This window comes from Ranitomeya variabilis, chromosome 2, assembly GCF_051348905.1.
Source record: "Ranitomeya variabilis isolate aRanVar5 chromosome 2, aRanVar5.hap1, whole genome shotgun sequence".
Classification (NCBI taxonomy): Eukaryota; Metazoa; Chordata; class Amphibia; order Anura; family Dendrobatidae; genus Ranitomeya; species Ranitomeya variabilis.
In genome coordinates, this window is record NC_135233.1 from 992,020,396 (window position 1) to 992,046,668 (window position 26,273).

The window sequence follows — 26,273 nt, forward strand, 5'->3', positions numbered from 1 at the left end:
GTAACTGTGCAGCCTCATTATAGTGAATATATCCCTCGGGGGTTTCATCTGAATCACGTCACTCAGGGATTTAGATGGAAACCCCAATGTAAGTGCTCAGCGTAGAGCACAGGATAAATGTGATCCCAAACATTATGTAAAATGTTCCTAACAAAAGCTCCAAATCAATCCACAAAAAAAGCAAGTCCTCACTCAGATCTGTCATCTGTTAACGGAAATATAGGGGCTTCCATGTTACTGGTTGTACAAAGGCTCTGGAAAAGCAAAATTGCTCCCCACCCTCCAAAAGAATTTCAGGAAATTCTGAGCTCCCAAATCCAAAAGCCTCCCTCCTTTCTAAGCCCCACAGTGTGCCTAAACCACATATAGCGTCCACATGTTTAGCATTTCTGAAGCGATGAGAGCCAGCCTGATTTATGGATGCGCATCTCCAGAAGCATGAGCTGGGCATAACGTACTAGTCACTATAAAGTACTGGTCACTACAATGAAAGTTTGAAATTTTCACTCAGCAACATCCACTGGTGCTTGTTTCTGGAAAACACCCATGGAGTCAAAATCATCACTACACCTGTACATAAATTCCCAAAGGGGTATAATTTCCAAAATGGGGTCACTTGAGGGAGGAATTATGTTCTTCTAGCACTTATGGGCTCTGTATATGGAGTTCACAAACAATTCTAAGAAAATCTGCACTCCAGGAGGCAAATAGCGCTCCGTTCCTCCCAAGTATTGCCTTGTGGCTAAGCAGTACTGTACAGCCACATATGGGGTATTGTGGGTCAAATTATTGTGCCATTTTTACCCACTTCTTGAGAGAAAATGTAAAATCTAGGCCTAAAACTAAATTTTTACGGTAAAATTTATTTTTTTTTCTTCACTGCACAATGGTATAAAATTATGTGACACACTCGTGGTCTCAATATGATGACTGCACCCCTAGATAAATTTGTTGAGAGGTGTAGTTTGTAAAATGGGGTCACTTATGTGGGGGTTCTTCTGTTTTGGCTAATCAGGGGGTCTCCCAGTAGGTCATGGCACCCGCAAACCATAACAGTAAAATCTGCACTATAATATGGTGCTCCTTCCCTTCTGAGCTGAAAAAATGGACCTCAGTCTGTTGTAAAAATGCTCCTATTAGCCTGTAGAAAAAAAATAAAAACTTGGGGCTAAAACAACATTTTAGTGGTAAAAATGTAATTTATTCTTTATTCACCGCTCAATGGCATCAAATTCTGTGAGACACATGTGGTGTTAATATGATCACTGCACCCATAGATGAATTCATGGGGGGATTAGTTTGTAAAATGAACTCACATATGGGGGGTTTCTATTGTTTTGGCACCTCAGGGGCTATGCCAATGTGACATGGCAACCTCAAACCATCCCAGCAAAATCTGAACTCCAATATAGCGCTTCTTATCTTCTGAGCTTTGCACTGTGCCTCAAAAGTAGTTTTCCCCCACATATGGTGTTTCGACATACTCAGGAGAAATTGCACAACAAATTGTATTGTGTAATTTCTCCTGTTACCATTGTGAAAAAAAAAAAATTGGGGCTAAATAACATTTGTGGGGAAACATATTTTTTTATTTTCACAGCTCAACATTATAAAGTTCTGGGAAGGACCTGGGGGTTCAAGGTGTTCACCACACATCTAAATTCCTTGAGGGGTCTAGTTTCCAAAATGGGGTCACTTGTGGGGAATTTCCACTGTTTAGGCAAATCATGGGTTCTCCAAATAGGTCATGATGTCCGCTAATGACTCCAGCAAATTTTACATTCAAAAAGTCAAATGACGCTCCTTCCCTTCCGAGCCCTCCCGTGAGCCTAAACAGTAGTTTTCTATCACATATGGTACTGTGCAATTTCTTCTGTTACCTTTATGAAAATGCCAAATTTGAGGTTAAAAAACATTTTTGTAGGGAAAATGTGATTTTTTTTATTTTCATGGCTCAATGTTATAAACTTGTTTAGGCACATCAGGGGCTCTCCAAATGGGACATGGCATCCGCTAATGATTCCAGCAAATGTTGAGTTCAAACAATTCTTAAACTGATATTTATTTGTTCATTCAGCCTCCCAAAAATCAGAATAAGACTCGGTTCACATTTATTTCTCCACACTAAGAACTTACGTAAAGGGTTCCCATCTAGACACATCCATAAATGTACTCCTCAAGGGGTTTAGTTTTCAAAATAGGGCCACCTGTGGGAGGTTTCTGCTTTTGTGTACCTTCACTTCCAAGCCCCATTATGTGCCAAAATTATAGTTTTCCATCACATGTTGGATATTACTGTGTAGAAACTGTGTAACAAATTGTGAGGTCCATTTTTTCCTATTACTATTAGTGAAAATAAAAAATGTAAAGGACATTTTCGCAAAATAAAGTTAGATTTTTTGTTTTGGCCAAAACTTGTAAATTTCATCACAGCAAACCACTTAGTGGATCCATAAATTAGAAGGCGTGGTGCCATGTTCCGACCATTGCCTCTTTGATAGTGCACCAACAACACAAGCAACCTGGTGCCCCACAGCACCCATGCTGCAATGCTGGGCCCCCAGAATGCCAGGCCACGTCACCCAACAAGCACAGCACCTCAATAACAATGCCTGCCATACAGCACTAACACCAGGTGAAAGGAGATAAAGAACACACCTTCCACATGTTCTCAGACTGTGAGCTGAGTGTAAACATAGATGGAACCTCTTTGCCTTCTCCTCCTAATTAGAAATACATGGACCAAATGGGAGGACTACCAGTCCAAGTAAAACAAAAAATGAGGGGACAGACCATCCTGTGGGGCACCAGGTCGTTCACACCAGGTCGGTTGTTCGCCCTGCTACTGCACCATTACTGCGGCACATTAAGGGTAAGTTTACACAGGGCGTTTTTGCTGCTTTTTTTCCTGCAGCAAAACCTGATCTTGGCAGGAAAGAAGCTGCGTCAAAAACGCAGGTTTAGGTGCATTTTAGGTGCATTTTTGGTGCTTTTTTGGTTGCGGATTTGGTGCGTTTTTTTGGTGCCTTTTTTTTCTCTTTGTCTATGCTAATGTCCTTGAATTTTCAGCAGAAAAAACAAAGGAATTAATGATACCTGCATTTTTGCTGCGTTTTTTCAACACCCATTCAAGTCAATGGGTGAAAAACGCTGAAAAAACGCAGCAAAAGTGCTGAAAGAAGTGACATGCTCTATGTCCAAAAACGCAGCAAAGCACAAAATACTGATCACATAAAAAAACAATGTGTATGCATGAGATTTCTGAAATCTCATAGGCTTTGCTGGTACTGTAAAAAGCAGCTGAAAATTAGCATAAAAAAACGCAGCAAAACCGTCCTGTGTGAACTTACCCTTAAGGTTAGGGACCCACTGAGAGGTTCACTGTCATGTGGCTGTGGGCTTCATACAGTCTGATCAAAATGTTAAACTAAGAATCTCATGTTCAGTTTTATCAATTTGTGCTTAGCCGCAATAGTTTTGGATGTACCATCCATATCTTAGTCTACAGCTCTGGTATAAATCCGTATTTGTAGAAGAATACGCAAAACTGTAGGAAGATTTAATGTACTGTATGTAGTGAAGTATTGGAAAACTTCAGTTTATATTATACTGGACACTGGGACTTAGCAGTCACCTTGTTTGACATCTGGATTTTATTGTTTGATCATGCAAATTCCTTGACACTAACCATTGCTCTACTTGTTATATCATTGATCACAGAGCCAGCGCCTCCAAATGTACCTCCAAGAAACTTTGTTTCTACATTGGCATCAACCGAAATGAAAGAATGTCTTTTAACTTCAGAAAAAGTGGACCCTGGAATTAACTCCATGCTGCTGTCCGACACATTGTTACAGAGGATGCAAGACATGGACACGCGCAGGTAGACGGCTTTAAGATATTTTGATAGGACAAATACATCCTAATATGTTGAGGATTATCAGAGGTCACTTGATGCCACTGTAGTAGACAAATTGGAAGCAGCAGGAACAGGACTCTGATCTGAGCGGAGGGGGCAAAGGGAGGCAAATGAAGGGCACCAGGTAAGTGACCGACTATGCATGAGGAATGCATTGTCACTTTTCAGTCCCAGGGTGCAGAGTAGCCTTAATTATTTCCAAAGAATGCTTTATGTATTATTTAGTGAGTTTTTTTTTAATTGCTCTTCTCCAGATTATACGGGCTACAGTTGTGTGAAAAAGTGTTTGCCTCCTTCCTCATTTCGTACTCCTTTGCATGTTTGTCACACTTAAATGTTTCAGATCACCAAACAATTTTAAATATTAGACAAAGGTAACAGAAGTAATAGCAAAATGCAGGTTTTAAATGAAGGTCTTTATTACTAAGGGAAAAAGAAATTCAAACCTATAGGGTCGTGTGTGAAAAAGAGATTGCCCCCCCCCCCCCAAAACAAACATAAATTAACTGTGGCTTATCACATCTTTGGGAAGCTGAGTTCAAATTCCCTAGCCACACGCAGGCCTGAGTACTGCCACACCGGTTCTCAATTTAAAAAAAACACTTAGGGTACCGTCACACAGTGGCATTTTTATCGCTACGACGGCACGATTCGTGACGTTCTAGCGATATCGTTACGATCTCGCAGTGTCTGACACGCTACTGCGATCAGACACCCTGCTGAGAATCGTACGTCGTAGCAGATCGTTTGAAACTTTCTTTCGTCGCTGGATCTCCCGCTGTCATCGCTGGATCGTTGTGTGTGACAGCGATCCAGCGATGCGTTCGCTTGTAACCAGGGTAAACATCGGGTTACTAAGCGCAGGGCCGCGCTTAGTAACCCGATGTTTACCCTGGTTACCAGCGTAAAAGTAAGAAAAAACAAACCGTACATACTCACCATCTGATGTCCGTCAGGTCCCTTGCCGTCTGCTTCCCGCTCTGACTGTCTCCCGGCCGGAAAGTGAGAGCAGATCACAGCGGTGACGTCACTGCTGTGCTGTGCTCTCACTATACGGCGGCGCTCAGTCAGAGCAGGAAGCAGACGGCAAGGGACCTGACGGACATCAGATGGTGAGTATGTGCTGTTTGTTTTTTTTACTTTTACGCTGGTAACCAGGGTAAACATCGGGTTACTAAGCGCGGCCCTGCGCTTAGTAACCCGATGTTTACCCTGGTTACCAGCGAACCTCGGCATCGTTGGTCGCTGGAGAGTGGTCTGTGTGACAGCTCCCCAGCGACCACACAACGACTTACCAACGATCACGGCCAGGTCGTATCGCAGGTCGTGATCGTTGGTAAATCGTATAGTGAGACGGTACCCTTAAATAAGACCAGCCTGATAAAGTGAAATAGACTAAAAGATCCCCAAAAGCTAGACATCATGCTGCAATCAAAAGAAATTCTGGAACAAGTGAGAAACAAAGTAATTGAGATCTACAAGTCTGGAAATGGTTATAAAACCATTTCTACGGCTATTGGAACCTCAGCGAACTACAGTGAGAGCCATTATCCACAAATGGCGAAAATATGGAACAGTGGTGAACATTCCCAGGAGTGGCCAGCAGACCAAAATTACCCCAACAGCGCAGCGACGGCTCATCCAAGATGTCAAAATAGACTTCACAACAACATCCAAAGAACTGCAGGCCTCACTTGCCTTAGTTAAGGTCAGTGTTCATGACTCCACCATAACAAAGAGACTGGGCAAAATGGCCTGCATGGCACAGTTCCAAGACAAAAACCACTGCTGAGCAATAAGAACACAAAGGCTTGGCTCAATTTTGAAAGAAAACATCTAGTTTATCCCCAAGACCTTTGGGAGAATACTCTGTGGACTGATGAGACAAAAGTTCAACTTTTTGGAAGCTGTAGGTTCCATTACATTTGGCATAGAAGTAACACAGCATTTCAGAAAAGAAACATGATACTAACAATACAATATGGTGGTGGTAGTGTGATTGTCTGGGGCTATTTGTTGCTTCAGGACCTGGAAGGTTTGCTGTGGTAAATGAATTCTGCTGTCTGACAAAAAATCCTGAAGGAGAATGTCCGGCCATTTCTTCACGACCTAAAGCTGAAGCGCACTTGGGTTATACAGCAGGACAATGGTCCAAAACACACCAGCAAGTCTAACTTTGAATGTCTTAAGAAAAACAAAATTAAGACTTTCAAGAGGCCTAGTTAAAGTAATGAACTTAATATAATTGAGATGCTGTGGCATTAACTTAAAAAGGTGGTTAATTCTGGGAAACCCCCAAATATGGCCGAATTACAACAATTCTGCAAAGATGAGTGGGATAAAATCCCTCCAGAGCATGTAAAAGACTCATTGCCAGTTATCGCAAACGCTTGATTGCAGTTGTTGCTGCTAAGGGCGGCCCAACCAGTTATTAGGTTTAGGGGGCAATCACTTTTTCACACCGGGCCCTGTAGGTTTGGATTTCTTTTTCTCTTAATAATAAAGATCTTCATTTATAAACTGCAATTTGTGTTTACTTGTGTTATCTTTGTCTAATATTTAACTTTGTTTGTTGATCTGAAACATTTAAGTATAACAAACATGCAACAGAATAGGAAATCAGGAAGGGGGCAAACACTTTTTCACACAACTGTATCTGCGTGTAGTTTGTTTTTTGTGTGTCTCCCAGGGTCTATTCCCCGTTTGATTTGCCTCACCCTCTCCTTCCCTATTTCCCGCTCGATTGTTTGAGAGTGTTTTTGTATAATTGCAGTTTTCTTTTGTCCTTGTCTGTTTCCCCACTGTGTCTGTACAGTAGAGCAGGAATAGCATTTATGCTATCCTTCTCACTAAGCAGGGTGGTATTTAGGGTAAGACAGGGATAACAATGTGATCGCCGCATGGGGTTAAAGAACCCATCAAGGGAGCTCAGGGTGGCACAGAGCAAGTATCAGGGGTGCCCCCTTGTATCTTTCCCTAGTTGCAGAGCTTCCTTTCACTCCTGTTTCGTTGTGTGACATCTTTCTTTGGGTAGAAGCATGACAAATACAATAAAAAAAAAAAGTCTTTGGCATAATAGAGTATATACACATCAGTAAAATGCCACCTATGAAAAAAACAAACCTGACATGCATCAAGCTTCATCATACAATCTAATGATTTGTTTACCATCTACGAGGGTAGCTGTAAGCTACACAAAGTGTTAATCATGGTTGAGGGGCTGCGTTCCCTCACCGTGGCACCCCACAAATAAACAGTATCCCAGTGTACAGTATCCCAATGGACAATGCAGCCTACTCACTTTCAGGCAGGAGGCCCGTGCTGCATCCACATCCTTAAGTCCAGGATCACTCGCACACAAATCAGTGGACACTCGCTTCTTACCGACCAGTAAAACTTTACTTAACAGTCTGAGTTCAATTGATGAAAAAGCACAGTACATTTCCATTTTCTCGGTTTGTTCATCCTGGGCTATCCCTTCGCTTACTGGCTTCTTCAGCCCCCAGGATATTCTGTCCTCCTCCGTGGAAATGATAAGACCCGTCTCGTCTACCTCATGTGTTTCCCCATCCGGCTTTCACTTGCTGGAAGAGAATAAGGCATGCTTCCCAGTGCCTAATTTTGGGTTGTAGGCCCAGGACTTTACAGGAATGTCCACTGAAGTTAGTTGCTGACGTTCTCATACTGTCAGAACAATCTGAACTTCTCATGCCCTCCAGCCCTCTGGCCTTGTACTCTTACTAACACTTTATCTATCAATCTAATGTAATCAGTAAATGCTCCCCTTTTTATATGACCCACTACTTCCATGCTGGGCTGGTCCCAAACATATTAACCATATCTATAAACCTATTTTCTACTTCCTATAACTAATATGCCCACCACTGCATATTTCCCTTTCTTACTCTAAACTCTCAGCCCTATACTATACCTTATATCAGTGTTCCCCAACTCCGGTCCTCAAGAGCCATCAACAGGTCATGTATTCAGGATTTCCTTAGTATTGCGCAGGTGACTGAATGCTCGCCTGTCCAGGTGATGCAATTATCACCTGTGCAATACTAAGGAAATCCTGAAAACAAGACCTGTTGATGGCTCTTGAGGACCGGAGTTGGGGAACACTGCCTTATATCCTAACCTAATCTAATCCTATGTTTTCCCTATTCACTGTACATTAGAATAACCGCATGCATTAGTGTCTATAAGGTTCTATGCACTTTACATTTTACACTGCTACGGAAATACAAAAAAAACCCACATTTTTAAACATAATTTTTCCAAAAGCTGTTTTCAGGGGGAGAGGCATATACAGTCCCTGTCATACGCTTAAATAGTCTCATTGATCACCTAGCTGGTATTTTATGTATCTGAATGTGAATATCTGTTTTTAATCACGTGTTAATAAAAAATATATGCTTTTATCTTCTGAAGCGTCACACATATGTTGTATAGGCATCTATTGAGCTCACTATGCAAATATGTTTTCTATACGTAATCTTTGTATATTTATGTTGGTTTGCTATATAACTACAATAGTTATAAAAATGTATTTTAACAACTCTATTTCTGTTACAGCATACCCGAGGAACACTTACAGGCAATTCGTCAGTATTTGGGTCTTCAAGTCACCAGCGATTGTGAGATGGTGCGCAATGGATGTCAGAACCTCCCTCAGTTCAAAAAGCTCCTGATGACTCTCTGCACAGGGCTGTACAGGTAAAAGGAAAGAGAGTTATATGGACTCTCTTCTAGGTTAAAAAACTGAAACCCAAAGTACATATGGGCTCTGTAATTTTCACTTTCAATCCAAAATTAATGCATTTACTTAAATGCTCTCAAATAAAGAAACAATCCTGAATCGTTCTCATCTGTCACCGTTGAGTGTCTTGTAGGATTAAAAATTAAAATAATAAACATTCTTAAAGGGGTTATCCTCTTTTTAACTTCTACTCCACAGGCGCAGAGAGAGACTGATAAAATAATACACTGACCTTTTACTCACCCTCCCCTAGTCGAGCAATGGCTCACCGCTGCTGCTCCGATCTTTGTTGATCAGCTGCAGCAGTGATGTCACCTCTTCAGTGCTCAAAATCGCTGCAACCAATCACTGAGTTCAGTGGCAAAGTTGATGTAAGTGACATGAACCACAGAGCTCAGTAATTGGCTGCAGCACTGTAAAAGTGATGTCACCGCTGCAGCTAATCAATAAAGGCAACATCAGTGGCAGAGAGGCAGCACTGGACTCGTAGAAGGTGAGTGACAGCTCTGTTCGTTATTTTCTCAGTCTCTGAGAGGTAATAAGGGATAAAACAGGACAAACCATGTGGAGTCCCACAGCAGAATACCCCCAAAGCATCAGAACAGGGCTGCCCTCACATTTTACTTATTGCTGATGATCACAGGGGTAAGACATCCATTTGTGTTACAGTGGCATGTAAAAGTGTGGGCACCCCTGGTCAAAATTACAGTTATTGTGAACAGTTTAGCAAGTTGACGATTAAAGGATCTCTAAAAGGCCTAAAGTTAAAGTTGACACTTTTACTTTGTAGTTTAGACGGAAAAAAAAATGTATATAAAGTGGGGAAAAAAGTATTTAGTCAGCCACCAATTGTGCAAGTTTTACCACTTAAAAAGATGAGAGAGGCCTGTAATTGACATCATAGGTAGACCACAACTATGAGAGTCAAAAAGAGAAAACAAATCCAGAAAATCACCTTGTCTGATTTGGAAAGATTTATTTTGCAAATTATGGTGGAAAATAAGTATTTGGTCACCTAAAAATGTGCAAGATTTCTGGCTCTCAGACCTGTAACTTCTTCTTTAAGAGGCTCCTCTGTCCTCCACTCATTACCTGTAGCAATGGCACCTGTTTGAACTTTTTATCAGTATAAAAGACACCTGTCCACAACCTCAAACAGTCACACTCCAAACTCCACTATGGTGAAGATCAAAGAGCTGTTGAAGGACACCAGAAACAAAATTGTAGCCCTGCACCAGGCTGGGAAGACTGAATCTGCAATAGGCAAGCAACTTGGTGTGCAACTGTGCGAGCAATAATAAGAAAATGGAAGACATACAAGACCATTGATAATCTCCCTCAATCTGGGGCTCCACGCAAGATCTCACCCCGTGGGGTCAAAATGATCATGAAAACAGTGAGCAAAAATCCCAGAACCACACGGGGGACCTAGTGAATGACCTGTATAGAGCTGGGTCCACCGTAACAAAGGCTACCATCAATAACACACTACGCTGCCAGATCCTGCAGTGCCAGACGTGTTCCCCTGCTTAAGCCAGTACATGTCCAGGCCCATCTGAAGTTTGCTAGAGAGCATTTGGATTATCCAGAAGAGTATTGGGAGAATGTCATATGGTCTGATGAAACCAAAGTAGAACTGTTTGGTAGAAACAAAACTCAAAGTGTTTCGAGGATACAGAATGCTGAGTTGCATCCAAAGAACACCATACCTACTGTGAAGCATGGGGGTGGAAACGTCATGCTTTGGGGCTGTTTCTCTGCAAAGGGACCAGGACAACTGATCTGTTTACATGAAAAAATGAATGGGGCATGTATCGTGAGATTTTGAGTGTAAACCTCCTTCCAGCAGCAAGGGCATTGAAGATGAAACGTCTTTCAGCATGATAATGATCCCAAGCACACCGCCAGGGCAACAAAGGAGTGGCTTCATAAGAAGCATATAAAGGTCCTGGAATGGCCTAGCCAGTCTCCAGATCTCAACCTTTGGAGGGAGTTGAAAGTCTGTGTTGCCCAGCGACAGACCCAAAATATCAGTACTCTAGAGGAGATCTGCCTGGAGGAATGGGCCAACATATCACCAACAGTGTGTGCCAACATTGTGAAGACTTACAGAAAATGTTTGACCACTGTCATTGCCAACAAAAGATATATAACAAAATATTGAGATGAACTTTTGTTAATGACCAAATACTTATTTTCCACCATAATTTGCAAAATAAATCTTGCCAAATCAGACAAGGTGATTTTCTGGATTTGTTTTCTCATTTTGACTCTCATAGTTGTGGTCTACCTCTGATGTCAATTACAGGCCTCTCTCATCTTTTTAAGCTGGAGAATTTGCACAATTGGTGGCTGACTAAATACTTTTTTCCCCACTGTATATTTGTAATAAATTGTGCATTCATAACTTGACAATAGAATAAGTCGGAAAGGTAAGAAGCTAAAACCAACTTTCTAGTGCCCTGACCGGTAGACGGGTATATGTTCACTTCCTTGCCAAATGCTATCTTGTGGTTTTCACTCTTTAGTGGATGCTTGCAGATTGTACACTGATACATACATGGCAATGACAGGGAACATTAGACTGGAGATTTCTGCTAGCTATCCTCTTAGTTCTCGCCTCCTCCCCTCGCTGTCTCTGCACATCTGGGACAGACTCGCCCTTCAGTGGCTCATCCTGCCATTGTAGAGATGCTTTACAGGAGGGTCTGTCAGACCAGTTACTGATACGCTGTCTTCCTCTGCGACATAATATAGGGCCATGGGATAAGGAGAGCTCTTGTACGTGTAAGAATATCTTTCTTGCAAATGAAATCTTCCTTTTACTTCGGTGTCTGCCTCCCTGCTGTCCCCTCCCTCTTACTGTACTGCGCGCAGAGGGAAGACAGCCAAGCATCACAGCACAAAGAAAAGGTATGGAAAGGAGGGGGCAGCGGCAGACGAGTTTGGTGGCAGCTGTCTGAGGTAAGGGGAAGTGCAGCATCTCTTCTCCTTCTTCAATTTCTTTTTGCCCCTTTCCCCTCCTAGAATTCATGTCATTGTGTGATGTATCTCATACACAGCGTGCTCATCTCATCTACCAGCGTCTTCATGTCTCACACCCAGTGAACAGTCCAAAATGATTATTTTTCCGTAAGTCGTCTGTCCTCTGCCATCCATGGAAGGAATGTTTCCACCTCGGGGCCTATGAGTTAATCACCTATAGCCAGTGATGGCTGATTTATAGTCCTTCTATAAGGCCCTGTCACATACTCTTACCTGTGTGTAATAAGTCACGGAGCTATGATGTCACATTTTCACTACTATTTTTCACCTGAACCTCACTATTCAGTATCTTGGTCTAATATCTGACACTTCTATTGTTCTCTCAGTGAAATCACCCGTACACTGCCGGCGCTGGAATCCCTGCAGAGCACGTTTGAACCTCAGCTCTCCCCCGGATTCAGGCAGCGCTCCCCCGTAAGTTTAACGTAGTGTGTATGGTGCAAGATCCATCATCACACCTCATTCACTTATAGTAATAGGAAAAGTTAAATTACTGCTGATCTCAGCGCCGTGACACGCCGAGCAAAATGGTAACTTTAATCCACTTAAAAAGCGGGTGTGACAGAACCTGCATTCAGGGGCGTAATGGTGCAGGGGGCGCAATCGGACTCACACCTTGAAGCCAAAAGAGGCCCAAAAAGTCACTTTGGCTATGAGAAGATCGGTGATAGTCGGGGGCCTTGTTGGAGATTTTGCATTTGGGCCATGAAGTTACACCACTACCTGCATTGAGTTTCTTATCGTGAAGTTTCAATTCTTTATCATTTTGTAAAATGTCTCATAGATGAGCGATAGATACAGTTGTATCTGGTCTAGGCAATCCACCATGGGATCCACCTCTCAGATTGGTTTTCAGCCCATAGATTTGCAAATGAGTGTATTCATCCAATGACAATGAAAAGAAATCATGAAAGTGATGAGGCTTTAAAACAGGGAAATAAAAAGTTGGTTATGTTGTAAAGGGGTTCTCATTTGGGACATTAATTGCATGTCAGTAGGATATGCACTTATTCAGTTTTTAGAGATCCCATACAAATTAATGGCAAATGCATGGCCACTAGAGATGAGCGATTCGATCCGAATTTCCTGAAATTAACAGTTTCACGCAAAACCTTCCCCATCACCATTTTCCACACTGCTGAAGCATTAGAGAGCGGGCTAATGTCATTGTTGCTGTGCAGGCCTCCCCATTATACCCTGCAGCTACAACATCTAGCAGATTCCCATACCTTGTACAGTGGTGGTCAGTACCTGGGACCATCACAGATTAACAATTCCCAGTGGAGCACAGTTTATGAGTTGCTTTCCATCTCCAGAGTCACTGGGTAAGTCTCTCTCTCCTGCAGTATGTAAGCTCTTATGGACAACAGAGTCCTCTCTCTCGTAGAGTGTAAGCTCTTATGGTCAGCGGGGTTCCCTCTCTGCTATACAGTGTAAGCTCTGATGGTCAGCAGGACCCTCTCTCTCTCATATAGCGTGTAAGCTCTTATGATCAGCGGGGTCCTCTCTCCTATAGAGTGTAAGCTCTTATGATCAGCGGGGTCCTCTCTCCTATAGAGTGTAAGCTCTTATGGTCAGCGGGGTCCTCTCTCCTATAGAGTGTAAGCTCTTATGGTCAGCGGGGTCCTCTCTCTCCTATAGAGTGTAAGCTCTTATGATCAGCAGGGTCCTCTCTCTCCTGTAGAGTGTAAGCTCTTATGGTCAGCGGGGTCCTCTCTCTCCTATAGAGTGTAAGCTCTTATGATCAGCAGGGTCCTCTCTCTCCTGTAGAGTGTAAGCTCTTATGGTCAGCGGGGTCCTCTCTCTCCTATAGAGTGTAAGCTCTTATGATCAGCAGGGTCCTCTCTCTTCTATAGAGTATAAGCTCTTATGGTCAGCGGGGTCCTCTCTCTCCTATAGAGTATAAGCTCTTATGGTCAGCGGGGTCCTCTCTCTCCTATAGAGTGTAAGCTCTTATGGTCAGTGGGGTCCTCTCTCTCCTATAGAATGTAAGCTCTTATGATAAGCGGGGTCCTCTCTCTTTTCTGTAGAGTATAAGCTCTTATGATTAGCGGGGTCCTCTCTCTCCTGTAGAGTGTAAGCTCTTATGGTCAGCGGGGTCCTCTCTCTTTTCCGTAGATTGTAAGGGTCAGCAGTATTTTTTCTCTCTCTTCTAGCCCACGTGTATTTTTTGTGCAATTTCAACTTTTCCATTATTTAGATTTGCAGATTTTTTTTGCAAATTTGACAATGCCAGCGAGTTTGAATTTCAAAAGATCCACTTATTTCTAGTGGCCACCTTTCCATTCCTGACAGTTTGGAACCTCTTTAATCCAAAAAAACTTGTCTGCTTGCCAGGTTGGATCAGCAGGTATGATAAGAGGTGCACAGAGAGGGAGCATAGCAGGAGAAAACGTTGTCTCAGTCCACACTCATTGCAATAACTGCTGATGGATAGTGTCCCACTCATGCACCGGCCACACGTCCTTATCAAATGGGCTGTGGAATATTGTCATGTTTTGTCAATGATGAAAAACACACAAAAGCATCAAGCACATCCCCATGCCAAAAGGCATTTTAAAGATTTTTTTTACATTGATTTTTCAGCCTGAAAAGTCCACATAAAAAAACTATACCTTTTCATGTCAGTTTTCTGCCAAAAAGTGTTTGATGAATTCCTCGCAATGAGTGTTGGTTGATGCCATGTGGGTGGTGTGGCATAACAGGTACCATTACAGAGAACCAGAATATGGCACTGAATTAAAATTTTTCCACCGTTTTTGGCTTCTTAGTATTGATCCTTGGGGAAGAACTGGTCATGTGTCTCAGACGTGATGACCTTGGTGGGATGGCAATAAATGATTCCCCCAAGGTCAGGAAATTTAGGACTGGATCAGAAACCTGAATTTTTGTCCCAAACCTCCGCTCTTACAATACAGTACAGTATAAAAGCTGTGTACATGTCGGAACGGACTAATACTGTCTACTGCCCTGTTCTAGCCCGCTGATCTCCTACCCCTAGCGCAGCCTGAGGTGCCTCCACATTAATGGTGGATATAGCAGTTTACATGCAGTGTTGTTAGTATGGCCTTGGTCTATTAGTAACGAGTATTATGTGTGATCTTTACAGCTTCCTGGTGATCCGAGCACGAGTAGCATGATGAGTAAACTCAACCAGCTGACCTCCATGGTGTCCAGCCTTGAGGAGAAGGTATGACCGTACAACCCAGGAAGAAGCAGAAATGACACCTAAAGGAAGCTATAACCAGAGATGACATGTTTAGCAGTGAGACATAATATGAAGCACTCATTTCTCTTTGATCTGCAGTATATTCTGCAGAGCTTAATCACCAACTGATTGCTAAGCAACATAACTGTTCTTAAAATGTCCAATCTGTAACCATACCATTCGGAAATTATTTATATAATAGCTCTCATCTCTATTGTGCAAGTCTTAGGCTACTTTCACACTAGCGTTAACTGCAATACGTCGCAAATGCGTCGTTTTGCCGAAAAAACGCATCCTGCAAAAGTGCTTGCAGGATGCGTTTTTTCTGCATTGATTAACATTAGCGACGCATTTGCGACGCATTGCCACACGTCGCACCTGTCGTGCGAAGGTTGCGCCGTGCTGTGGCGGACCGTCGGGAGCAAAAAACGTTACATGTAACGTTTTTTGCTCACGACGGTCCGCTTTTTCCGACCGCGCATGCGCGGCCGGAACTCCGCCCCCACCTCCCCGCACTTCCCCGCACCTCACAATGGGGCAGCGGATGCACTGGAAAAATGCATCCGCTGCACCCGTTCTGCGGCGGAGACAGCGCTAGCGTCGGGGACCTCGGCCCGACGCACCGCGACGGGCCGAGCCCGACGCTAGTGTGAAAGAAGCCTTAGCCGACACGTCCCTGTCACTATAAAACACACAAACATTATCTACATATCTAATATATAAAGCTGAATATAGGTATATACTATATACAGGGGAGATGACATACAGGTATATACTATATACAGGGGAGATGACATACAGGTATATACTATATACAGGGAAGATGACATACAGGTATATACTATATACAGGGGAGATGACATACAGGTATATACTATATACAGTGGAGATGACTTACAGGTATATCTAATATATAAAGCTGAATGTGTGTGTGTAAGTGTCTATGTCTGGGATTGGCATCTGCATCGTCGCAGCTACAGCCACAAAATTTTGCACAGTCACACGTCTGGACCCCGAGAGTGTCATAGGCTATGTTGTGAGGTGAAATTTTAACCCCGCACGTTCCAATTCACCAAACAATTGTGCCCCTATCTACACAATGGGGAAAAAGTGAAAGGAAAAGTGTTGGAGGCAAATTGACAGCCAGGAGGAGATGGCATACAGGTATATACTATTATATACTATATACAGGGGAGATGATATACAGCTATATATTATATACAGGAGGAGATGACATACAGATATATACTATATACAGGGGAGATGACATACACGTATATACTATATACAGGAGGAGATGACATGCAGCTATTATATTATATACAGGAGGAGATGACATACAGGTATATACTATATACAGGGAAGATGACATACAGGTATATACTATATACAGGGGAGATGATATACAGGTATATACTATATACAGGGGAGATGACTTACAGGTATATCTAATATATAAAGCTGAATGTGTGTGAGTATGTGTGTATGTCCGGGATTGGCATCTGCACCGTCGCAGCTACAGCCACAAAATTTTGCACAGTCACACGTCTGGACCCCGAGAGCGTCATAGGCTATGTTGTGAGGCGAAATTTTAACCCCCTGCGTTCCAATTCACCAAACAATTTTGCCTCTATCTACATAATGGGGAAAAGTGAAAGGAAAAGTGTTGGAGGCAAATTGACAGCTGCCAGATGTGAACAAGGGGGACTTAAAGAGTGAGAGCGATGGCACCAAAGAGTAAAAGAGTATATACCGTACAGTTGCTAAGGTGGGGCCCCGACATGGGATACTCACCACACACGGGGATATGAACACACACACAAAATGCTCCACACACTACCACGTTCTTGAACACATATCACCCTCAGCACACATTTCACCACACATACACCAACCTCGCCACATAAAAGTCGAAACACAAAAGTCGCCGCTCAAAACTCGCCACGTGCAAAACTCGCCACATGCAAAACTTGCCACACATGCAAAACTCACCTTATGGAAAACTCACCACACGCCAAACTTGCACACGCGGAAAAATTGCCACATGCACAAAAGTTGCAACACATGCAAAAGTTGCCTCACACAAAACTTGCACATACTCAAAACGCACCACACATAAAACTCGCCACGCGCAAAACTCGCCATGCGCAAAACTTGCTGCACACAACTTGCTACACTAACCTGTCACATGCAACTCGACACACAAAAAGTCGCCACACAAAACTCATCTCACAAAAGTCGCTACATGCATGTAGCCACGTGCAACCCAACACACACAACTTGACACATGAAACTCGCCCTAAAACACACACAAGTCTGGTATTATACTTCAAAAATAAAAATCTGATTAATAAGCAGACAAACTACAAGAGCAACAACTGTACCATATAGGAAATATGGCAGCTGTCAGTCACATGACCTGTCTATTATGTGTATGTGTGAGCTAATATATACTGACGGGGGAGGGCTTCCTGTTGACTGGGGATTTATCAGGCTGCCAATTTAGCTTACAAATACTGAGGTAAAAATACTGACCAAATAATGTGTGAACGAGGTCTAATACAGGAGGAGATGACATACAGATATATACTATATACAGGAGGAGATGACATACAGGTATATACTATATACAGGGGAGATGACACACACATATATACTATATACAGGGGAGATGACACACAGGTATATACTATATACAGGAGGAGATGACATACAGGAACATACTATATACAGGAGGAGATGACATACAGGTACCTACTATATACAGGGGAGATGACACACAGATATATACTATGTACAGGAGGAGATGACACACAGGTATATACTATATACAGGAGATGACACACAGGTATATACTATATACAGGGGAGATGACACACGTATATACTATATACAGGAGGAAATGACACACAGATATATACTATATACAGGAGCAGATGACACTCAGGTATATACTATATACAGGAGGAGTTGACTTACAGGTATATACTATATGCAGGAGAAGATGAAACACGTATATACTATATACAGGAGGAGATGACATACAGGTATATACTATATAAAAGATGACACATAGGTATATAGAGGAGGAGATGACATACAGCAGGTATATACTATATACAGGGGAGATGACATACAGGTATATACTATATACAGGAGATGACATACAGGTATATACTATATATAGGAGGAGATGACATACAAGTATATAGTATATACAGAAGAGATGACATACAGGTATATAAAATATACAGGAGGCAGGGCCGGACTGGCCATCGGCACTTCTGGCAAATGCCAGAAGGGCCGGTGCCAGTCGTGGGCCACTCGATCCGCCTCCCCCCGCCGCCGCCGACTCACCCCCCTGCCGTCGCATTCAACTATACCGGCGTCTATGACGCCGGTACAGTTGAATGCAATGATGGAGGAGAGAGCGTCTACAGACGCTCCCTCTCCCATCATTCCCCGCTCTGCCTCTGACACTGCGGGTGCACGATGATGTCATATCATCGCGCACCTGCTGTGTCCCGGGCAGACTGCAGCCGCTGAGACAGGAGCAGGAAGCAACGCGGGCAAGAGGAAAGGTGAGGAGGGTGTTTGTTTTTTTTGTTTTTTTACTGGACTGTGGGGACATTCTCGGGGGGAGGAGGAGGAGGAGAGATGCGGGCTGTGCTGGATATACCACTGTGCGGGCTGTGCTGTATATACCACTGTACGGGCTGTGCTGTATATACCACTGTGTGGGCTGTGCTGGATATACCACTGTGTGGGCTGTGCTGTATATACTACTGTGCGGGCTGTGCTGTATATACCACTGTGTGGGCTGTGCTGGATACAGTATACCACTGTGCGGGCTGTGCTGTATATACCACTGTGCGGGCTGTGCTGTATATACCACTGTGCTGGATATACCACTGTGTGGGCTGTGCTGTATATACCACTGTGCGGGCTGTGCTGTATATACCACTGTGCGGGCTGTGCTGTATATACCACTGTGTGGACTGTGCTGTATATACCACTGTGTGGGCTGTGCTGTGTATACCACTGTGGGGGCTGTGCTGGATATACCACTGTGGGGGCTGTGCTGGATATACCACTGTGGGGGCTGTGCTGGATATACCACTGTGCGGGCTGTGCTGGATATACCACTGTGCGGGCTGTGCTGGATATACCACTGTGCGGGCTGTGCTGGATATACCACTGTGCGGGCTGTGCTGGATATACCACTGTGTGGGCTGTGCTGGATATACCACTGTGCGGGCTGTGCTGGATATACCACTGTGCGGGCTGTGCTGGATATACCACTGTGTGGGCTGTGCTGGATATACCACTGTGCGGGCTGTGCTGTATATACCACTGTGTGGGCTGTGCTGGATATACCACTGTGCGGGCTGTGCTGGATATACCACTGTGCGGGCTGTGCTGTATATACCACTGTGTGGGCTGTGCTGTATATACCACTGTGTGGGCTGTGCTGGATATACCACTGTGTGGGCTGTGCTGGATATACCACTGTGCGGGCTGTGCTGGATATACCACTGTGCGGGCTGTGCTGGATATACCACTGTGTGGGCTCTGCTGGATATACCACTGTGCGGACTGTGCTGGATATACCACTGTGCGGGCTGTGCTGGATATACCACTGTGCGGGCTGTGCTGGATATACTACTGTGTGGGCTGTGCTGTATATACTACTGTGGGCTGTGCTGTATACTGCTGTGTGGGCTGTGTTATCTACTATGCGGGCTGTGCTATATACTATGTGGGCTTTGCTATATACTATGGGGAGTATATTATCTTCTATGGGGAGGCCATGTTATGTACTATGTGGCTGTGGTATATACTATTGTGGGGGTATATTATATTCTATAAGGGAGGTTGGGTTATATACTATGGGGGAGGTTGTGTTATATACTATGGGGGGCTGCATTATATTCTATGGGGTTACATTATACTCTGTGGGGTGGCTGCATTATACTCTGTGGGGTGGCTGCATTATACTGTGGGGTGGCTGCATTATACTCTGTGGTTGCCGCATTTTATTCTGTAGGGTGGTGGCTACATTATACTATATGTGGGCTGCATTATACTGTATCGAGGACTATGGGGAATACGTTATACTATATGAAGGACTATGGGGTGCATTATACTATGGGAAGTGAATTTTACTATATAGTTACATAGTTACATAGTTACATAGTTATTAAGGTTGAAGGAAGACTGTAAGTCCATCTAGTTCAACCCATAGCCTAACCTAACATGCCCTAACATGTTGATCCAGGGGAAGGCAAAAAAACCCCATGTGGCAAAGAGTAACTCCACCATGGGGAAAAAAATTCCTTCCCGACTCCACATACGGCAATCAGACTAGTTCCCTGGATCAACGCCTTATCAAGGAATCTAATATATATACCCTGTAATATTATACTTTTCCAGAAAGGTATCCAGTCCCCTCTTAAATTGAAGCAATGAGTCACTCATTACAACATCATACGGCAGAGAGTTCCATAGTCTCACTGCTCTTACAGTAAAGAATCTGCGTCTGTTATTATGCTTAAACCTTCTTTCCTCCAGACGTAGAGGATGCCCCCTTGTCCCTGTCTCAGGTCTATGATTAAAAAGATCATCAGAAAGGTCTTTGTACTGTCCCCTCATATATTTATACATTAAAATAAGATCACCCCTTAGTCTTCGTTTTTCCAAACTAAATAGCCCCAAGTGTAATAACCTATCTTGGTATGGCAGACCCCCCAGTCCTCTAATAACCTTGGTCGCTCTTCTCTGCACCCGCTCCAGTTCAGCTATGTCTTTCTTATACACCGGAGACCAGAACTGTGCACAGTATTCTAAGTGTGGTCGCACTAGTGACTTGTATAGAGGTAAAATTATGTTCTCCTCATGAGCATCTATGCCTCTTTTAATACATCCCATTATTTTATTTGCCTTTGTAGCAGCTGCCTGACACTGGCCACTGAATATGAGTTTGTCATCCACCCATACACCCAGGTCTTTTTCATTGACGGTTTTGCCCAGAGTTTTAGAATTAAGCACATAGTTATACATCTTATTACTTCTACCCAAGTGCATGACCTTACATTTATCCCATGACTATGACTATCCCATTTATGGATGACTATGGCGGTGCATTATACTATATGGAGCACTATGAGGAGTGTATTATGCTATATGGAGGACTATGAGTGTATTATACTATGTGGAGGACTGAGCAGTGTATTTTAATATATGGAGCACTGTATGGAGGACTGTGGAGCACATTATAATATATGGAGGACTATGGGGTGTATTTTACTAAACAAGTAAAATGCTGCATATTCAGATTGTTTTTGCTGGAACAAAAATCATTGTTCTCAGCAGCACATCGCCGCTGTAAACTGTAGATGTGCTGCTGATAACATGATACTGTATGGGGATCGGTTAGTGATCTGTTAGTGATCGTTCTGTCCCATCATTCTTTCTCAGACGGTGGATAGAGGCCGGGAAACAAGCGATGAACAACTTCAGTATTGTCGATCAAACTCATTTAGCAGCCTGAACTCAGCGCTTGTAAATACAACCGAAATGCTTTTGTGTGATGTGCAATATGTTAGCATTTTGGGCCCCATTTTAAACTTTGCCTAGGCGAAGGGCCCCACTTTGCCTAAAACCGGCCCTGCCTACAAGTGTACAAAGATATTATAAAGTCACCATGTGACAAGTGGGCCTGTGTAACTTCAAATGCCAGGGCTGAATTTTAGTCCCAGTCCGGCCCTGACAGGAGAAGATGACATATAGCATGTATATACTATTTACATGGGAGATGACATACCGGTATATACTATTTACATGGGAGATGACATACAGGTATATACTATATACAGGAGATGACATACAGGTGTATACTATATATAAGGGAGATGACAAACATGTATATACTGAGGTGAAAATGAGGGGTGTGAGGTGAAAATGAAAAGGTGTGAGTGCAAAATGAGAGGACTGAGGGAAAATAGTGGAGTGATCGGAAAATGACAGATGTGAGGTTGAAATGACAAGTGTTAGGGGGAATGAGAGGAGTGAGGGGGGAATGAGAGGAGTGAGGGGGAAAATAAGAGGAGTGAGGGGGAAAATGAGAGGTGTAAGGGAGAAAATGAGAGATGTGAGGGGGAAAATGAGAGGCGTGATGGGAAAACCAGACTTGTGTGTGTTTTAGGGCGAGTTTCACGTGTCAAGTTGTGTGTGTTGAGTTGCGTGTGGCGACATGCATGTAGCGACTTTTGTGAGATGAGTTTTGTGTGGTGACATGCTTGTAGCAACTTTTTGTGTGTCGAGTTGCATGTGACAGGTTAGTGTAGCAAGTTGTGTGCAGCAAGTTTTGCACATGGCGAGTTTTGCGCGTGGCGAGTTTTATGTGTGGTGTGTTTTGAGTATGTGCAAGTTTTTTGTGAGGCAACTTTTGCATGTGTTGCCACTTTTGTGCATGTGGCAATTTTTCCGCGTGTGCAAGTTTTGCGTGTGGCGAGTTTTCCATGAGGTGAGTTTTGCACGTGTGGTGAGTTTTGTGTGAGCCTAGTTTTGCGCGTGGCGGTGTCTTTTGTGTTTCGACTTTTATGTGGCGAGGTTGGTGTATGTGTGGTGAAATGTGTGCTGAGGGTGATATATGTGTTCAAGCACGTGGTAGTGTGTGGTGCATTTTGTGTGTGTGTTCATATCCCCATGTGGGGTGTGTATCCCATGTCGGGGCCCCGCCTTAGCAACTGTACGGTATATACTCTTTGGCGCCATCGCTCTCACTCTTTAAGTCCCCCTTGTTCACATCTGGCACCTGTCAATTTGCCTCCAACACTTTTCCTTTCACTTTTTCCCCATTATGTAGATAGGGGCAAAATTGTTTGGTGAATTGGAACGCGCGGGGTTAAAATTTCACCTCACAACATAGCCTATGATGCTCTCAGGGTCCAGACGTGTGACTGTGCAAAATTTTGTGGCTGTAGCTGCGACGGTGCAGATGCCAATCCCGGACATAAACACATACACACACACATTCAGCTTTATGTATTAGATATAATCAAAGCTTCCAGGGCTTAAAGGGAATCTGTTACCAGATATTTGCTACATAATCTGTGAGCAGTATGATGTAGGGGTTGAGACCCTGATTCCAGAGATGTGTCTCTTGCTGGTCTGCATGCTGTTATTTTGATGTAATCCCTGTTTTCTCTGTTGCAGATCTAGCAGTGCTCAGAATGCTGAGCTCTGTATAACCCCGCACGCACCACTGATTGGCAGATTTCTGTGTACACTCTGCATTGACACAAAGCTACATTGACACAGTGGTGTGGATGGGGTTACACTGAACAGTTGACAAGAAGGCACGAGACACCTAGTCCAGTAGTGATAATCTCCTGCTGATAAAACACTGATTTTATTGAAACAGAAACACACAGCTTGTTTGAGCAAGGCAATGAATTATTCTCCTAACTTCTTGGACCACTTTAATGACCACCAAAATATTAGTGAGCTGAAAGACTTTAGTAGTCATTACAAATGACATTTTGTGTTGAATTTGGATAAACCACTTGTTATATTAGTTGTGTTGAGATATTTAAATCGTTCTTATTTTAAGCTCTTGCTAATAAACCTGGTGGCTTATACTCTTTGCTTTTGATTGCACCCCTTTCATCTCTTGTGTCCTTGGTGTAACCTAAATGACTCTGTCCTTCCTCTGTCAGTCTCTAAATTCACATTTCTGCTCTTGAAGAGTAAGGCCATGTGCACACGTTGCGGATTTTGCTGCGGATCCGTAGCAGATTGGATGCTGCGGATTCGCAGCAGTTTTCCATGAGTTTACAGTACCATGTAAACCTATGGTTCCCTGAGACCCCCGCAGCAACGCGATGTGATCGCGTTGCTCCGAGGGTCTCCTACCTCCTTCCTCGCTGCAGGTCTTGGATCCAAGATGGCCGCGGCATCCGGGTCCTGCAGGGAGGGAGGTGGCTTACCGAGTGCCTGCTCAGAGCAGGCGCTGGTAAGCCTGCAGTGCTCTAAGTCAGATCGGTGATTTATTATCATACCGCCGAATAAAAAGTGGAATAAAACGCGATCAAAAAGACAGATATAAATAACCATGATACCGCTGAAAGCGTCATTTTGTCCCGCTAAAAAAGAGCCACCATATAGCATCATCAGCAAAAAAATAAAAAAGTTATAGTCCTCAGAATAAAGCGATGCCAAAATAATTATTTTTTCTATAAAATAGTAGTTTATCGTATAAAAGCGCCAAAACATAAAAAAATGATATAAATGAGATATCGCTGTAATCGTACTGACCCAAAGAATAAAACTGCTTTATCAATTTTACCAAACGCGGAACGGTATAAACGCCTCCCCCAAAAGAAATTCATGAATAGCTGGTTTTTGGTTATTCTGCCTCACAAAAATCGGAATAAAAAGCGATCAAAAAATGTCATGTGCCCGAAAATGTTACCAATAAAAACGTCAACTCGTCTCGCAAAAAACAAGACCTCACATGACTCTGTGGTCTCAAATATGGAAAAATTATAGCTCTCAAAATGTGGTAACGCAAAAAATATTTTTTGCAATAAAAAGCGTCTTTCAGTGTGTGACGGCTGCCAATCATAAAAATCCGCTAAAAAACCCGCTATAAAAGTAAATCAAACCCCCCTTCATCACCCCCTTAGTTAGGGAAAAATAAAAAAATTAAAAAAATGTATTTATTTCCATTTTCCCATTAGGGCTAGGGTTAGGGTTAGGATTAGGGTTAGGACTAGGGTTAGGGTTAGGATTAGGGCTAGGGTTAGGGTTAGGATTAGGGCTAGGGTTAGGGCTAGGGTTAGGGCTAGGGTTAGGGCTAGGGTTAGGGCTAGGGTTAGGGCTAGGGTTAGGGCTAGGGTTAGGGTTGGGGCTAGGGTTAAGGCTACAGTTAGGGTTGGGGCTAAAGTTAGGGTTGGGGCTAAAGTTAGGGTTAGGGTTTGGATTACATTTACGGTTGGGAATAGGGTTGGGATTAGGGTTAGGGGCGTGTCTGGGTTAGAGGTGTGGTTAGGGTTACCGTTGGGATTAGGGTTAGGGGTGTGTTTGCATTAGGGTTTCAGTTGTAATTGGGGGGTTTCCACTGTTTAGGCACATCAGGGGCTCTCCAAACGCGACATGGCGTCCGATCTCAATTCCAGCCAATTCTGCGTTGAAAAAGTAAAACAGTGCTCCTTCCCTTCCGAGCTCTCCTGTGTGCCCACACAGGGGTTTACCCCAACATATGGGGTATCAGCGTACTCAGGACAAATTGGACAACAATTTTTGGGGTCCAAGTTCTCCTGTTACCCTTGGGAAAATACAAAACTGGGGGCTAAAAATTAATTTTTGTGGGAAAAAAAAGGATTTTTTATTTTCACGGCTCTGCGTTATAAACTGTAGTGAAACACTTGGGGGCTCAAAGTTCTCACGACACATCTAAATAAGTTCCTTGGGGGGTCTAGTTTCCAATATGGGGTCACTTGTCATGGGTTTCTACTGTTCAGGTACATTAGGGGCTCTGCAAACGCAATGTGACGCCTGCAGACCAATCCATCTAAGTCTGCATTCCAAATGATGCTCCTTCCCTTCCGAGCTCTGCCATGCGCTCAAACGGTGGTTCCCACCCACATATCAGGTATCAGCGTACTCAGGACAAATTGGACAACAATATTTAGGGTCCAATTTCTCCTGTTACCCTTGGAAAAATAAAAAATTGGGGGCGAAAAAATAATTTTTGTGAAAAAAAATTATTTTTTATTATTACGGTTCTGCATTATAAACTTCTGTGAAGCAGTTGGTGGGTCAAAGTGCTCACCACACCTCTAGATAAGTTCCTTAGGGGGTCTACTTTCCAAAATGGTGTCACTTGTGGTTGGGTTTCAATGTTTAGGCACATCAGGGGCTCTCCAAACGCAACATGGCGTCCCATCTTAATTCCAGTCAATTTTGCATTGAAAAGTCAAACGGCGCTCCTTCCCTTCCGAGCTCTGCCATGCGCCCAAACAGTGGTTTACCCCCACATATGGGGTATCGGCGTACTCAGGACAAATTGTACAACAACGTTTGGGGTCTATTTTCTCCTGTTACCCTTGGTAAAATAAAACAAATTGGAGCTGAAGTAAATTTTTTATGAAAAAAAGTTAAATGTTCATTTTTATTTAAACATTCCAAAATTTCCTGTGAAACACCTGAAGGGTTAATAAACTTCTTGAATGTGGTTTTGAGCACCTTGAGGGGTGCAGTTTTTAGAATGGTGTCATACTTGGGTATTTTCTATCATATAGACCCCTCAAAATGACTTCAAATGAGTGTGGTCCCTA

The 26,273-nt window shown here is 43.3% G+C and overlaps 1 protein-coding gene across 2 annotated transcripts in view; it reads left to right on the plus strand.

Annotated features, from left to right (window-relative positions):
- Positions 1-26,273, plus strand: part of INPP5D (inositol polyphosphate-5-phosphatase D) — a 314,393-nt gene that overhangs the window by 199,675 nt on the left and 88,445 nt on the right. For both annotated transcript variants that reach the window (XM_077291050.1, XM_077291049.1), the window contains exons 4-7: positions 3,721-3,883; positions 8,495-8,635; positions 12,050-12,137; positions 14,833-14,913. In XM_077291050.1, the coding sequence (XP_077147165.1) occupies positions 3,721-3,883; positions 8,495-8,635; positions 12,050-12,137; positions 14,833-14,913 (473 nt within the window). The remainder of the gene's footprint in view (positions 1-3,720; positions 3,884-8,494; positions 8,636-12,049; positions 12,138-14,832; positions 14,914-26,273) is intronic.